This window comes from Perca fluviatilis, chromosome 22 (assembly GCF_010015445.1).
Source record: "Perca fluviatilis chromosome 22, GENO_Pfluv_1.0, whole genome shotgun sequence".
Taxonomy (NCBI): Eukaryota; Metazoa; Chordata; class Actinopteri; order Perciformes; family Percidae; genus Perca; species Perca fluviatilis.
Window position 1 is genome coordinate 7374101 of NC_053133.1, and position 17609 is coordinate 7391709.

A 17609-nucleotide genomic window follows, 5' to 3' on the forward strand; every position below is an offset into this window, starting at 1 on the left:
GTCGCTCACCGTGTCCAGTTTATTAGGGAGACACCATGGAAACAAAACAACTGAGGAAAGAATCATATACTGATGAGACTTCCATTGCAGATGGGCCTACAGTGAAACCTTATATGTCTCCAGTCTATAACAAAACACTCAAGTCAACTTCCACCCTGTGAGGACACTGATCATTACACAGATAGGTTTGCCTGTACTATGTAAAATGATTCTAAATGCTGGGCATTCATATACACTCTTAAGTCTGTGATCTTATAGGCTGTGATGTGGGTGTATTCTCACATTAAATGCAATGCAGTTGCAGTACCAGCAGGCTGCACTACAGCACCATGTCTGATCATGTCAACCAACGTAATCGTGCAACAACAACAAAAAAGCCCATCAATTCTCATACATTCTTCAGTCTCATCAGCATCATCAGAGATAGTCTGAGGCATCGCACTGTGTGGGCTACATATTGTCTTGCATGTCATGTAAAACATCTCAAAGGATTAGGCTATTCCTCAGGATCTCATTTTGTTTACATTAATCTCCAGTAATCTCACTTAATCCTGCAGAGAGGTTTAATATGAGCAACTATTCAGTCTGTCACAGGCAAAAAAAACGACCTCATGGATTTGTTAGTCATGAGTTAAGATCAAATAATTAACTGGCACTGACAAATATGGGTAAGAAGGAAGTTACAGATGTCCATGGTTGGGTTCATAACATGTCCCAACCCAGGGATATACGTAGTAGCGTTCACCCACCTGTTAAAACATGGACAAATTGCTTACTATTATTATTGCATTCTAACTGTAGATATATTGGGGGATTGAAAAAGACGATTGATGGACTTCAGGAACTCACCTGAACCCATGACAGTGTATTTTTCTATTCTATTTTATAGGATATTTATATTTTTCTTACTTTATTGTATCTCCAAGAGACCGTCATATGTCCATTTACATAATAGCTGTAGCGAGGTTACCACCTAAATGATCCGGAACTTTTTCCATCACAGCCACAGCGCTGTCCTGGAAATATTGTCATGTCTTCCTGCATATATGTAAAGAGAATACAGAAAAACAAACAGCAGGAAATGGAATACAGAGTGGGTAACTTAACGTAAAAAACAAAGATCACTCCAGCTTTATGTTGTTCTTTGCATAGGCCTATCGTTTTCAAAGTTAAACATGTAGGCCTAAAGGACAAACAATGCCAACAAGATCCAGGAGTAGTAGCCTAGCCTACATCAAAAGTCGTGGTTAGTTTCGTAGGTTCTTTTTTTATTATAATCATTATTGATTTATTTCGTGCTTTCGTGGGTTAAAAACCACCAGGCTGTACGGAAACCAATTTAAAAGTGCGAAGCCACACTTATTGTTGAAAATCCGACTTTCCGACGAGCACCTGAAAGCCCCACTGCAGCGGATGTAGCAGCAGTCTACAGTACATCGGCAACCATGTAGCGCTGAGAGCAAAAATATATCTTCCCCCGCCTAGCTAAAGAATCATGTACTCATATTCATTCATGTCGTCATAAAGTTATAGTGTGTCAAAATTTGTTATTGAAGATAACTGGACGCTCAGACCGAAATTGCAAGTCGAGTGAGTCGAGTGTGAAACCGAAGCCTGTTAGAGGCTATCTGCTCTCGCCTGGACGTTTGGAAGGGGACGTTGGGCTACTCTTCTAAACGTACTAACCTAGCTACCTTGGTGTATTATCATCCTTTTAAATGACTGCACTTGTTTTGCTAGCTAAGTGTAGTGTAGGCTAGACTCGGGGGAAGGGCGTGTAACGGATACCGGGGCTTTTAGTTTGCACCAGGTCTGGCAATCCGCGTTACCGCCCCGTTTTTTCTCTTGTAGTAAAGCTAACAGCACGGCCAGGAGAAGGCTGAAGATACAGTTTTGGGGTTTGGACTATAACCAAAACCTGCATACAACATGGGGAATACAACGTCCTGCTGCGTGTCCTCGAGCCCGAAACATCGCAGGAGCAACCACTCCAGGCTCGAGTCCTACCGGCCGGAGCCGGAGCTCAGCCGGGAGGACACGGGCTGCAACCTCCAGCACATCAGCGACAGAGAAAATTTAGACGGTAAGATGCAGATGCAGTTACCCCCTTTCCACTGACGTGTCTGAATAACATTTCAATAATATAAGAAACAAACACACCCCAATTATTATTGTTGTATTGTGATTTATTGCTCTAAAGATTGGGGTTGTAGTAGGCTATTAACAGATTAATGAGCGCTTGCAACATCTGTGCAAAGGATCCATCCTCCAATAACTACAATACTGTGGGCTTCCTTATTTTTTTATTGGACTTCCAGCATGTTGGAAAATCAGATATATGGCAGTGGTTTACAAACTGGGATGCAAGAGTACCAAGTTAGGCTACTTTTGCTAAGGAATTAGTATTAGTTTCACTATTATCTTCCATCCATATTATACACTAACTTAAAACTCTGATACTGGTTATTTGGTGGTCTGAGCCATGACCCTGAGTTTGCGTCATCTCCACAATGTTTCTGTGTGTGTGATAAGGTGTGTAAGTTTGGAACAGCGTGCTGAAGGGGCGAGTGTGAATTTGTGTTCCAATGGGAGGTGATGTGATTGTGATGGCCAGTGTTTATGGTGGGGTGTCCATTCACTTCCTACAGGGAGTTGAATAGGAAATGACGCCACCACACATTTCAATGCTCATTAACACCAGCACAGTCACGCTTTACTGTACAGTTGAGATCTATTGTCTGCAGGGTCCATCTGGAGGTTTTAGGGGTTTCCCCAACAACATCAGATTTAGTGAACCTGTGTATGGCTTTCAAGACATATTGCATATTGTTGGAGACAAAATATGTTTTTTTTATTCACCAAGACAAATCTAATTCTGAGATGGTTTTCTTGAAGCGCAATTTAATTTCTAATAAGGTGTGTAATTGTGTATCATTGACACACACACACACACACACACACACACACACACACACACACACACACACACACACACACACACAAAAACAGGTCAAAATGCCACTTGGCATTATAGGCCTATCTCATTTTCTCTGGCATGGCAGGTTTCCTCCCAAAGCTATATTGCTCAGTCTAAGTGATGTGCTGTAAAAAAGGCCAGTCAACCTCACTGTACTCCTCCCTTTAGTGGGCTCCCTGGAGTGAGTAATCAAGACAGCCTTGGGCTCTGAACTGCACCCGCCTCAGCAACTTTGTAACTGATGGAGCAGGCATGGAATGGGTCAAACGTGATTTGATCATTTAGTTTTTGGAGCCAAATACAGGTAGCGTTTATGGAATATAGCTGCACATAAATAGATATTTTACACCTATTAGTCCGTCCATCGATTCTCTGCTGCTTTTCTAGGTCTGGGTTGGGGTAGTAGTGGGCATGGTAGCCCAGACATCCTCCCAAGTTACTTCATCTTTGGGGAACCCAAGGCATTCCAGGCTGTATATGGCTGTATATACATTATAATCCCTACCAGCATGTTTTAGGTATAGAGGTGTCCTCTTAGTTGGACTGCCTGGAATTACTTCACAGGGAAGAAGCAGCAGTTCTGCTCCGAGCTTGTCCAGGTGAGCCCAGACACCTTACAAAGGAAACTCAAGTTTGGTTGCTTGTAGGCATGGTATAAGATTCGGACGGTAGGATAACCTTCAGCAAAAATTTCACGGTTTCACAGTATTGCGGTATTGCAATTACAGTTTTAAAATGTATTATTTTGAAATGCCTGGGTAAAAAAACTACTTTTTTTTCCCATTGAACACAATGCATTTTATTTTTAAACACACTGGCACGGAAAGGGATTTCTAAACTGCACTTTCTGTTCTTGATGACTCATAAAAAACACTTCATGTATGTATGACGGAAAATGTAAGTGGTTTTGAAACCGTGACTTTTTTCAAACCGCGGTATACCTGGAAACCGGCCGAAAAGCTCTGTTTTACGGTTTGGCAGCTTGTAAAAACTTAGGTATGGGTTATTCATCAATGTTGTTAGTGCATCCCACCACACAGCAGCTTTTTGGCATTTTTCTATAGTTTGCTCACAGACGGACTTGACAAGAATTCACCTTTACTCAATACAAGCCATGTACGCAATTAATTGTTTTCCCCTCCGATGGGGGGCGGGACTTAAATCTGTCTCTATGCTAACCATGGCACTCTGTACATTAATGGGGATGCACTTGCCTGATCAAAAATGAAGCTGTCTGCTGACAGCTGCTCTGCTCTCTGCTAGGTTCACATTTTAGAGAATGCAATTCATATTTTCCTTATTAATGACATATTATTTCACCCTGCCCGTAACCCATCTGCTATTAATCAGAATGTTGCGCGGCCACGGATATAGCTGCAACCCACACATCATTACTACGTACATTGGAAAAGAAAGTTGATTGATCTGATTTATTGATCTCAGCATGCCTTTGTGTAAAATAGCGCTGACGGAGCGTTATAGGAAGTCCTTCATACCAGCTGCGATACGACTCTATAATGCAGAAAAATAACTGTCCTTCATTTAGATTTTTGTATATTAACTTATTGGTATGGATATATTTGAGTAAATATGTGGTGTTATGTCTGTCTTGAAGCTGCTGTGACACCGTAATTTCCTGCAAAGGATGAATAAAAGGATCTAATATGTCTCCAGTCCATAGATATTTATATATGTGCGTCCCTCTCTTGAGCTTTTTTCGGACAATCATTTCCTATATTGTTGTTTTTAACTCTATGGGGCCGACGATATACATTGGTATACGACTTAAAACCACACGATGTGCCGTTTCAACAAGGTATGATCATAGGCTTTCCAGAAGCTTTGTAATCCAGCCTGGAACTACAGTGTCTTTGTACAATGAATCCATAATTATTAAGCCATAAATCAAGTTACATAATGTTCGATATCCCCGCATCGCTTCAAGCCATCGTCATTCTGATTGTTTCGCATGAAAGCTAACATCTGGGCCTTTCCAAAGAGGACTCCCGTGTGATCGTAGGCCTTCCAGAAGCTTTGTAATCCAGCCTGGAACGGCAGTTCACAATCATTCCAGAATGATAAAGCCACAACTGAACGGTTATTTATTCATCTTTTTGTATGAAAAGGAAATTACATTGTTTTACTGTTAGCCCAAGCCATTTTGACTCCCAGAATGCGTAATGGGGTGAGTGTGTTGACCAATCGGAGGCTGTTATTTATGCCAGGGATGAGGCAGGTCTCATCCAAATCACTTCTCTTGTGTTTTTAAACAGCTGATCGACATGAGGTCAAAATGACCAACAAAAAAACACAGAGCCTGGAAATGTGCATTGAATAAATGTCATGATGAAAGGAAAGGGAGAGCAATGAGCTGGTTTTAAGTAGGGATGCACCGAATATTCGGCCACCGAAAATCGGTGACTGAGCACTCACGGAGCAGCACCCAACGCAGGAGGAGATCAGAGCGCAGAAAAAAAGACTTGTCTCTCTGCACCAGATGAGGGGCATGCACCCTTGTTGTCTGATATGTTCAGTGAAATCCTGCAAGAAAGTGCCTCAAATAATAATAACAATAGGTAAACTATTCTGTTCTTAGGCTACTATATACTGTATGTGACTATCAGATTGTAGCCATATTTCTGCTAGATATTTTTTTAATTAAACTTTAATATTAATTTATACAATTGCAATGCCTTGATTTTAGTAAAGTTAGTACACAGTCATAGCCATAAATGCAATGGTACTAATAATTGGCATAATTTCTTTCGGTGTTTTGGTTTTCGGTCTTGGTTTCCTCTTTTTCGGTTTTCGGTTTCGGCCAAGAATTTCCATTTCGGTGCATCCCTAGTTTTAAGCTGGTTTTTAGTGTTTGTCCTGTTTACGCTGTTCTTTTGGTAATGCCCCTTTGACCATGTCACTGGACCTATAATGGCATTCCATCGGCCAGAAGACTCCTGTATCTATCATGTGGAGCAATACTACTTGATTCAAGCAAATGAACACAGGACATTCATACTGTAGGTCGTCATTCCCGACCCCGGCTATATATAAACAGCTGGTATAATCTTGAGGACTTTGTGAACAGTAAATATGGAAATGTGCAAGGAGACTAAATGTGATTTAGGAAGATTTGATATCTGTTTTATGAAACTCAATTGTTTGTCTTGCTTGATCATCTCTGTTATAGGAGGGCACCTTGATGGTCATTGTTAAATTTGATTTGATTGTACCTGAACAAATAGTATTATTTTGTTTGCATATACATAGCCTAGTGCATAAGCCTGTGTGTGTGTGTGTGTGTGTGTGTGTGTGTGTGTGTGTGTGTGTGTGTGTGTGTGTGTGTGTGTGTGTGTGTGTGTGTGTTTGTGTGACCCCGGCTTCGTTGAGCACGTGATTACAGAAAATTCAGCGAGGCGAACTGCTGACAGTGGTGACGACACTCTCAAACTCTTGCATGCGCACGAGCAAAACCCACACAGTGCTCGTCATTGAACAGCCTCCTTAGGAGTTTGAGAGGCTCTTTCGGATGGCCCCTTTCACAATTACGGCGTGTAATCTGATTTGACTGAGCAATTGCTTGCTCTCTATAATGACCCCGTGTGTTCTCATCGTAGCTTATACACCAGTCAGAGATAAAGAGGCTAGAGATACATGCTTCACCTGGCAGCTTATTTATCTCCATTTATGTCTATTTGTGTTCATGCTGTCATGCTATAATGGTTGTATTTCATATTAGGACAGAGATGCTGTACCATGCCAATACTCTCAGGGTCAAGCACATCACTTGTCTTTGAGTGTGATAAAGACACGTCGACCACGGGTATTTGGACCTAAAGGGTAGGTAAGTTTTATGGTTGCTATTAACACAAAGGTTGCACAATTGATTGATGATTAATTGATTGATCCCCAAGGGGAGGAAATCACTTGTGAAATACCCCTGCTCTCCGGCTAGTGTTGTTTCACTGGTGGGCTTGTGTGGTCACAGAACAGATTCCACACTCAAGATGCTTTCCAGGCTAAATGCATTTAATATGAAAAATGCATAGGTAGTTACATAAAGATGCGTTTTTATTTTTTAAAGTCTGTAAACGCCTTTAGGGAAATTGGGTGTTGTTGGCAGGCAGCAGTGATGTGGCTATACAGGCTTTATAAGCATGGCTCCACACAATCATGAACTATCTCTTAACACTTTTATCTGAACCTTTCTTTTTAAACAATACAAATTCAACAATAGAGAGTGCCATTGTTATTACATTTTGAATGTAAATAGGAAAAAAAGGGAATAATACGTTCCCAATTTCTTGATCATAAATCAGTTTCACTGGAGTGATTTCCAATATGTTGCCATTTTTGGATCTAATCATTTTAAACGAGTGAAGAAACAGCCCTTTTCTCAGCTCATTACAAGAAAAATACAAGGCTAACTGAAAATCAAATAACTTGCCAAACGTATTGCTGAAACAGAGATTACAGATTGTCATTTACATATAGTGCATGCTGCTCAGCATAGGTTCACCATCATTGCAGCGCCTAAAGGAGACATGGGAATTCTTTGCGATTTCCAGCCCCTCCAAACCAACAGCAAGCTATTTTTTTTTTAGCCTAATTTGATCAGAGAACATTGTAACGCTGTATTGCTGCACAGTGGCTCTAACTGGCAATTTCCACCGGTTGCGGAACGGCGGCGGAGTCAATAGGTTTCCATTAAAGTCAATGTGCGTATTTCCACTGACTGCAGAACGGCTGCGTTCCCGACTGCGTCCCAGCTCCGGCGGTCCGCAGCCCTCCGGAGCAGATACGCAGAGCTTCTATTTTTGCCGGACGCCGGAGAGCTCCGCAGCAGTTGAGCACAATTCAGATTGTTTTGCGGGACAGGAAGTCGAGCACAGAAACAAAATAAAACATCCGGTTCATTTTCAAAATAAAATACACCGTGCTCACGGCGGATCATATTTCCCTGCACTACACCTTGAAAACACAGCACAGAGTTGTTTCCCCTCTACTCCTCAGGATGGAGACAAACTGTTGTTGGTTTTGTGGTTCTATTCTACGTGAATTCGCGAGATCTCGTGGGTCCTCGTGACTTCAGCTGTCACGTCATGGCCGCAGCCGTACCGCAAAACAAATCCGGACCTGGTGGGTACTGACGGACGGCAGAGCACGGAGCCGTTCCACAACCAGTGGAAATTAGGAGTAAGTAAAGGTAAACCGAGGCCCCTTATGATGTCGTCAGAAATAGAAGAGAAAGGAAAGCGAGATGGAAGATGAGACAGATGGATATCTCACCCTGTTTGGGTTTTACTTAACACAGACATCTGTAAATGAGCAATGGCTCCAGGCCCAGCATTCCTCCCTGTCTCATCAGTGTTAAAGTTAGTTATTTCTGGAGCCCCCCCCCCCTACACACACACACACACACACACACACACACACACACACACACACACACACACACACACACACACACGCGCATTGATGAGTCTTGCTTGCAGGCTAATTGAAATCTGGACATGGATTATTCATGCCTGGTTGATGAGCCTGGGGAGTCTCCTAACTATGAATTCCAGACGAGTTGACCTAGATGTATGGGGTATGATCTGATTTTGTTTTGATTGTTGCTATGGTGAAAACTGCTCCTTTTTGTGTCTGTTTTCTATGTGCCATGTAAAGATGCACACATTTACATTTACAATCAGCTGACTGTTTTCCCGTAAGACTCATAGCCAGTGCAATAAATGCATTAAACCTCAATTTCTAAGATCGACAAAACCGCAAACTATTTAAAAAAAACAAAAGAAAAACATATGTGAGAGCCATAATCTAACAACACATTTCTGACCAAATAAATGATAAATACATGAATAGTGTTAAAAATGGGTTCTTGTCAATGTCCGCCTTTGCGTAGAATGAATTTATTCCCTCTATTTAAATTATTTTGGCTCTTTTCCAGTTTAAGCAGCAATATAAGCTAGGTTAACTAATGATTATTTTGTTTATTGATTTTTCTGTTGATTATTTTCTCAATTAACTGATCAAACCAGATTTAATAGTTTTAGGGTGAAGTGCTCTTATATTCAGGGAGTCTAATTGTGGATTATAATTAATATACAGTATAAAGCATTAAGCACTGCATTTGGCTAAACAGTAGAACTGATGGTTCCCTTAGTCGCAGGTTTAAAGAATTGAACTGATTTAAAGAGCCAAATTAAAGCAACACTAGGTAACTTTTCCCGCTTCGGTCCCCCTACAGCTTGGAAGCGGAATTGTCCATTACCGTTACATTGTCCAGTTCATTCGAACTACAGATCCGCTACCCGATCTGGCAAACTTGCATAATGTAATGTAATGGACAATTCCACTTCCAACCTGTAGGGGGACCGACGCGGGAAAAGTTACATTGCGTTGCTTTAAAACCAAGCAGTCTTTTTCAGTGAATTTGTCCAAGAGAGCCAGCTCTTCTCAGAACGCCCCTGACTACAGTTTGATGAGCTGTCTGAAACCAGGGCAGAAAATGTCACATTTTGCGGGCAGCCTCTCAGAGTTGAAATCTGACAGATTATTTGTACGTGTCACCTTGGGCTTTTGGAAATTATAGTTCATTATATTTTTTGAAATTAGTTTCTCCACCATTTTCTCAGATTTTACAGAAAAAAAGACTCGTGGATTAATCAAAAAAATAATGGGCCGATTATTAATGATGAAATGAATTGTTAGTTTCACCACTACTTACATAATCTAGGGGATCTTTATTTTTCCTCTTGCGTAGTTTGTGTTAGGATTATAAATGTATGTGTCTAAAAGATTATGCAATAAATGCACTGTCCCTCTGGATTCAGAGCCTTGGAGCCAATGTGAGGGCAGGCATGTCTGACCTTTATGGCCACAGCAAAAGCAATAGCACCTACAGATGTGTTAAACTATCTTGTATTTAGTGATGTGACATTTCAGTATAATTTGTATAAGATGATGCCTATGCATATTGGTAACATTCTTAGTACAAACACATGTTATAGCAATGCATTTTTTAGAACTGCAACTATCACTTACTTTTTATTATTGGTTAATCTGACAATTATCTTTAGCATTCATTGTTTTGTCAATAGCATGCATAATTTCTGTTGGTAATATGTCAACAATGCCGGTGCATCTCTACCCTAAATGGAAGTTTTTTTTCTTGGTGTGGGATGTTCCTCTGTACTGCTGAGGGCACCGTCTATTTCCACCACTGACTTTCTGCTGGGATTTCTTCTCTTCCCATTGCAGTTTGCTGAATTACAGTCAGGGCCGTTACACCATATTCATTGTGTTATCTTATCAACACAGGTGTACAAAGCTTTTCTTTATCCTGGGACAGTGGGTAGGACACACATGGTAAGCCTTTCTTCATACGTCACAGCCAGGCCTTGCTTGTACTAAGCATTGTAGCTGCATTAAAAAGCAAGAAGCAGAAGTGGTTGTGAGATCAGGAATCATGTCCGCTTAAGCGACTCTCTTTCATTGCCTGGAAAAAAAAAAACTCGACTTGACTTCATTTTGGTTTTGCTCACGAAAGACAGCATTTTCCCACAAGGAATAACCAATCATTTCACAGGGAATGGTTTCCATTTCAAAAACAAATTAACTGATTCACATTGAGTGTTAATGAAAACGCAATTGCCTGTGAAAATCTCATTCTGGTGTCTCCTTTGGCTTGACTCGGCCTACACGTGGGAAGATGCATCTACTGCCCACAAATGACCTGCTCGCGTGTTCGCTCATAGTGCTACTGTCTCCAGAGAAATTCACATTGTAATTGTCTTCTGCCTGTTCTGACAAAGAAAAAGAAGACAGCCTCTGAATCACTGCAGGAACACATTACAATAACAGAGAATGTCTTCATGTAACAGAAATTCATTCATTTCCAATGCTATTGAGCTCTAACACCTATCACACTTCTTATACACTATATTGGTATGGAATCTGTAAGGTCCCCAACTTAGGAGCATACTTAGAGGGTTTAAAGTGGAGTGTAGTTAGTTAAGTTTAAAAGTGGATAGTCTAAATTTGCAGAATAATGCTACCATTGTATGAAAACCTTGATACTCTACTTTGTTTTACTAACTTGGTTTTGCATTGTGCTTATACAACAAATAGGAAAAAGAGTAGGGCTAATAAAAACCCTTTGCAAGATATCTCAAATGTAATTGGTATATCGAATTGATTTGAGACATTTTATGGTGTTTCCATTCATTTTCGTACTGAGCCGCACAACATTCAAGCTGACATTTGCGAAAGTTTTGCCAGACAAAACGGATCGTGCGATCAACCTACAAATGATTAATGTTGCACAAGTTGTAATAGTACTTATGTGCCAGCTGATAGCGACATATATCACATATCCTAACCTACAGAATAACTCAGCAGGAACACAGTCTGGCCTAAGTAAGTTCCAGTCAGTGTTAGTCAGTGTTAAGTTCAGGTTTTGTAAGACAGCTGTGTAGTGATTGTGAAGCGTGGGAATGCCAATAGCCTTTGTGATCCAAGTTTTCACCTAAACGTTTAGAGTGTCTTCCCCAAATATCAAGAGTGTGTTCCTTTTGTAAGCTGGATGAATAAATACTGTGAATGCCCATGGTTGAGTGTCTAAGTAGATTCCCATCAGTACTCTTGAATAGTATAATTAGAAATCCCCTTGAATAATGCAATCTGTGTGCTTGCTTGCCGAAGTGGTGCTTTCAACTACATCCACACTTGGTAACTCGATGGCAATTAGATGTGGTGTTGGGAAGCTCAAGAGATCGTTTGGGCACAGCTGTCAGCAGGCTACTTGCATTACAGGCAAATTTGTGCTTCAAAGTGGGAGAGACAGCTTGTCTTGCTTTGAGCAGAGAGGACAGAGACTGATCAAGTTTACAAGGTTACGCTTTGTGAACAGGTTTGACCTTACTGAGCTCTTCACAATATGATTTAACGCCGAGATTTACATGTATTACCTCACCTTACACTCTATTCTGACCAAGTGAAAGAGACAGAGTTTCTAACCAAAAGCCATGCGTTTGTGCCCGAACCAGACAGAAGAATAATTGGCGTTTTTACCTGCTTTGTTACCCAGTGTTGAAAAGTCCCAGTGGAACCCAACAGCGGTTAACAGATAAGACAGTGTTGGATAGGGCTTAAGCTTGATTTATGGTTCTGCGGAGGCTCCACACAGATCTTTCGCTGTAGCCTACGTAAGTGGCCTGAAGTTTATACTTGTGCGACAGCGTGTGCGTTGATCTCAGCAGGGCCGGCATGTGTGTGTGGGGAGTGTGTGGTAGAGAGAGTGAGAGAGTGACAGTGATTATCTTCAGAGCGAGTAGCGACTCTAGAGTCTTAGTGAGAGAAACAAAGTGTGTCCCCTGTGCTTTCTGACCACAGTGGGAAATCTATAGCAGGAAAAGTTAACCCTCTCCTTGATTTGTTGTTGTTTATGGAGAAGGAGAACCAGGAAATGCAACGCTACCAAGCCATAGTACAAGCGACGTGTAGTTATATTTTTCGAGAGGTGCACGTCAGGCGTAGGGTTCGGCGTAGGTCCGTGTCTCCACGTACCTACGAACGTAGCCACGACGTTGATTTCACGCAGAAGTATAAATCAAGCTTTAGTATTATGAGACCAGTGGTATACAGAAGTACAAGTCTGATGTCAACAGGTGGTGGGGATTACAATGATGGTGAAGTTTTAATTTCTTTCATCAATCCTATGACTATCTCTACTCTTTAGTAATTAATAAAAACACCCTTGTTTTAAAGTTGATAACAATCCATTTATAAAGAAAAATAATGAGTAGATAGTGGTAGTGTATGATCTGCCTAATATCAAAATGTATGCATGAAACATTGCTTAATTTCCCTACGATAAGTATTAGCAGATATTTCCATCTGGTTAATGTCTGTAATCCACACCGGCAACAATTTTCACATTAATCCATTGCTTAAAATTGCACACATTTACATATTAATTATATCAGCGTGTGCTTTGAATTCACATGTGAGCTTTCATGTGACTTTTCATGTATGAGAAATTACTTCACAATCACATGATGCTCTCTTCTATAGAAAAAAAACAACTCATGTTTAAATAGGTCACTTCTGATATAGTTAGGGAAGTAGAGTAGAGTGAAGCCATGTTGTTGTGCAGATTCTAGTGGAGTCGGGGCTAATTTAGACAGACAGCATACAGCCATCCAATGGGACCACTGGAGTTGCTGGTGGTTTGGTGAGCATGTGTGGAGCTAATTACCTGCTGCTGATTGGATGTTGGAAGTGGCCAGCATGGCGGAACAACACCTGACAAGCTATACAGTCAACAACAGATAGCTTGACTGGGCATAATGGTTTGTTGCAATGGTGTGCTTCAGTGTAATTATGGTGCAGTGTATGTGCCATCTGTTAATTTCCAGAACGGATGTATGAATAAATGTTTTTTTTTTATTTCATATTTAAAGTCGCAAAACTATAGAAAGGTTGATATGAACAGCATCCCTGGACCATATATATTTCACTGATACAAATCCATTGTTATTCTGGTGTGTTTGCTTGTTTTTGTGTTGATTTATGCATGTGCGCTCATGCCTCTGTGGGGGCATGAGTGTGTGCATATCAACATTTGCATGTGTGCATGTGTTGTGTGGAAATGTCAACACAGACGGAGTATGACAGAGCTTGGCACAGATGGCCTTCCTGTCATCCTCAGCTCCTTCCACAGCTTGACACTGGATGAACCTCAGAGAGAGAGAGAGAGAGAGAGAGAGAGAGAGAGAGAGAGAGAGAAAAAAAAAAAAAAAAAAAAAAAAAAAAAAAAAAATCAAACAAGGAGCTGTAAGAGGAGCAGAGGGTGATGGCAGGCTAATGCATCACAGCTGAAAACCCTCATTGGTCCAGCCAACACATTTCTAACCTTTAGGGCAATACCCACACTTTTGAGATTTAGAAAAGCTACACTTTAGGATGAAAGGGAGTGAGAGCATACAGTAGTTACAGTAAGATGTGTAGTGTGATTGGCTGTTATGTACTAGTTGCTGGATAGTGGCATTTTTTTCTGGTTTAATTCATTTGCATTGCATTGAAATACTTGCATTAAACCCAGCTAAGGTTGCTCATATGCATTACCCTACAGTATTGTGGAAGCCATACAGCAGCGTGTGTGTCCAGTTTGCTGCCTGCAGACTAGACTTGTGCCGATTGCCAATCAGATCGTATATTGATGATTGAAGAGATGATCGGCAATTGTTTTTTTTTCTACGTCTATATTAAAGCAATTTTAACTAACTCACTATCAGAACTAGGATGTTATAAAAAATAATATCTAGAATCTGCGGCCTTCCGTTCATTTAAAGATGTTTCTAGTGGAGCTGTAAACCCGTTTGCTGTCACTTTTCCATGGATCTGACACCTGATGGGCTATGCGTCTTTCGGATAGTCCCGACTGCTACATTAGGTCAGCACCGACTTGGGGACTAAGTTACAGCAGCTAATGTTAAAGCTACATTGTGTAAGAATTTCTCCCATCTAGCGGTGAAATTGTGTATGCCAACCAACTAAATATTACTTTCTAGCCCTTCCCATTCCGAGCGCATTTCAACTCCTACGGTGGCCGAACCAGAAATTAGCTCTTAGTATCTCCATCATTTACACACAGCTGTTCTAGCCACTCCAATATTAACGAGCGACTCGCTCGTATGTATTCTGAATGGCAGATTCTACGCTTACGAGAATACTTTGATTAGTTCGTGGAAGTAATTACACATGGGGGGTTTTGCTAAGAATCGACTCAAAATTACACAATGTAGGTCTAACGATCGAATTTCCCTGGTGCGGAGCTTCCAACATGGCAAACAACATCCAACATGGCGAATAAATTACAGTTATTACAAGTACAATTATTACTATAGGAGGCAGAAGAATAGCCAAACATTTGACACGACAATCAAAAAAGAAGAACAAAAAAGAAGAGTGAAGAGCCATCGCTAACTGATAAACTAAAGTAGCTAACAGAGCTAATATCGTGTAAACAACTGTGGGATCAGCGAGAAATTCGCTAAAAGAAGGAGAAAGCTATGAGTGCTAGAGTGAACTAGTTTAGGTTCCAAGTTAAGCGGATAATTAGCGCTGGAATGAAGAATATGACAAAATCAACTGCGTTGGTGGAGCTACCGAAGCAACACAGAAGCATTGTCAAACGGAAATGTAGCAATACGCTTCCCGCTGCACGTCAGCCAAGCAGGAGGCAGGACAGTAGTGTTAATTTCGTCAGACGAGACGAGACTAAATATGTTCGTCAACAACCTTTTTTTCCATGACTAAGACGAGACGATGACAGGACTGCGGCAATGTCCAAAAACGCTGACTAAGACTAAATTAACATGCATTATTGTTGACGAAAAAAGACGAGACTAAAATGTTTTGCATAAAACAAAAACTAATTTTCATCTACAATCATCTCTATTTTTCCATCATGAGATAGAATCAGCTGTTACTAGGATTGGGTACCGAGACCTGGTGCTAATACGGCACCGACCGGTGCCTTAACAACCGTTATCTACCGGACCGAATAGCAACGTGGATTTCGGTGCCACTTAAATTCCTGCGCTTCTCTCTGATGCTCCTAAACGGACGTTAGAGGCAACCGAAACATCGCTGCACGGGACGCTAGTTAATACTACACTTAGCAGCAGGTAACGTTAGCCTACCGTTAGCTAGCAGCTGGAGTAAACCCGGTTAAAATGCTGACCGCTAAACGGTGTAAAAGTTTGTCTGTATTTACTAGGGTTGGGTACCGAAACTCGGTGCCAATAGGGAACTGTTGCCGACGTAAACGGTAGTAACGAGACCGAATAAGAACGAAAGTTTCGGTGCCTCATTTCGGTGCTTGACTTTACACTACACCTGACAGCATGTAACGTTAGCCTACCTTTAGCTAGCAGCTGGATTAAACACCGGTAAAATGCTGACAGCTAACGTTAAACAGTGTAAAGTGTGACTGTATTTCACTGTGGAGGACTTCAACAGCGGGATGTAACAGTCTGCACTGCAGCGCAGCAGCAGCTGCCGTTGTCGGAATTCATAGATATACAGTATGTTTATATGGTCGGAATTAAACAACACAGACGGTGCATTCACTTACAGCTGCCGTCGTCGGAATTAAACAACACAGACGGTGCATTCACTCGCAGCTGCCATTGTCGGAATTAAACAACACAGACGGTGCATTCACTTAAAACAGGTAGCCTCGTGGTGCATTCACAGTAATTGTAAAATACCCTTTTCCCATCTGGGGTTCAACAGCAATATACTGGTGAAATAAGTTATTTTTATTGTTATAGTTATTACATTATTATTAAATCTTTAATTTTGACCATGGCCTTAGCAATAAACAAGTCACTGACTGTTGTTTACTACCCTTATTTTTTTTCTTCTTCTTTTTTTTTTTTACTTTATTGAAAAGTACCGGTTCAGGCACCGTTTAGGCACCGGCACCGTTTTAAAAGTATCGATTTAGCACCGGAATCAAAAAAAAACCAAACGATACCCAACCCTAGTATTTACTATGTAGGATTCCAACAGGGGGACGTACAACAGTCTGCAGCTGCCGTTGTCTGATGTTGTCAAACTCGCCTCAACAGCCCCGTGCTGCGTTCAATGTTATTGTAAAATACCCTTTTCCCATTCAGTGGTTGTTTTTGTCATTTAACAGGAATTTACTGGTGAAATAAGGAAGAAGCTCGATATTTATATAACTTTATATAATTAATTTTTATATAACTATTTGACTGAAATGGTTATCAGAAATAATCTCAGAAATAATTTATTTAAAAAAAGACTAAAATGTTTTGACTAAAACTTGACTAAGATATACTGAGTTCTCTTTTGACTTAAACTAGACTAAAATGACGAGACTTTTAGTCAACTAAAACTTGACTAACAAAAAAAGATATGCGAATGACTAAAACTAACATTTGGCACAAGACTAAGACTAAATTAAAAATAGGTGACAAAATTAACACTACAGGACAGCCAAGCCGGTGTAGCCAGTTTCATTGATTAAAGTGGAAGCCGCTCCGCATAACGTTTTATCTCGAGAGACCAGACTTGGATGATTTGAAAATATAAGCGATCGCCCTAGCCTTATGCAGACACAATGATATTTGAAGATTTTTCTCCCACATGTATGTAACTGATGCAGATCGCTGACAGGGATGCATGGATCATGTTCTGCAGGGACAGATGGTCAATGGCAGGAGAAGATCTTCGGGGGAGTCATATTGCCTTTCTGTTATATTGAAACATGCATCTTTTTAACATTTCCCCTGACCCTAGGAATGGGGCATGAGTAGTACATATCTCCAGGAAAATGGGATTGTTTTAGAGCAGCCATGTAAATGTGTAATGCACAGGTTATTTTAAAGACCAAGGTTTAAAAAAAAAAAAAAAAAGAGTCTGTTTTCTTCATTGCAAGTAATTATTGGAATGTTGTTGTTGCCTGTCCACCCAGCTGCCCCTTGGCTGTCACTTAGTGTGCATAATGATGGATGTTTATGAAGACACATTAAATGTTTAAAAGTTGTGACATTCCTCAAGATATTGCACAGCAAGGCTTGCTTGTTTTTCGTCT

The 17609-nt window shown here is 40.8% G+C and overlaps 1 protein-coding gene across 4 annotated transcripts in view; it reads left to right on the plus strand.

The window, feature by feature from the left end:
• The first annotated feature begins 1397 nt into the window (after positions 1–1397).
• ccny (cyclin Y) overlaps positions 1398–17609 on the plus strand; it is a 43375-nt gene continuing 27163 nt past the window's right edge. For 3 of the 4 annotated variants that reach the window (XM_039790479.1, XM_039790477.1, XM_039790480.1), the window contains exon 1: positions 1399–2083. In XM_039790479.1, coding sequence (XP_039646413.1) covers positions 1930–2083 — 154 coding nt within the window. In that variant the 5' untranslated portion in view covers positions 1399–1929. Of the gene's footprint in view, positions 2084–17609 lie in introns of all 4 variants that reach the window. The other variant, XM_039790476.1, reaches the window with a different exon arrangement.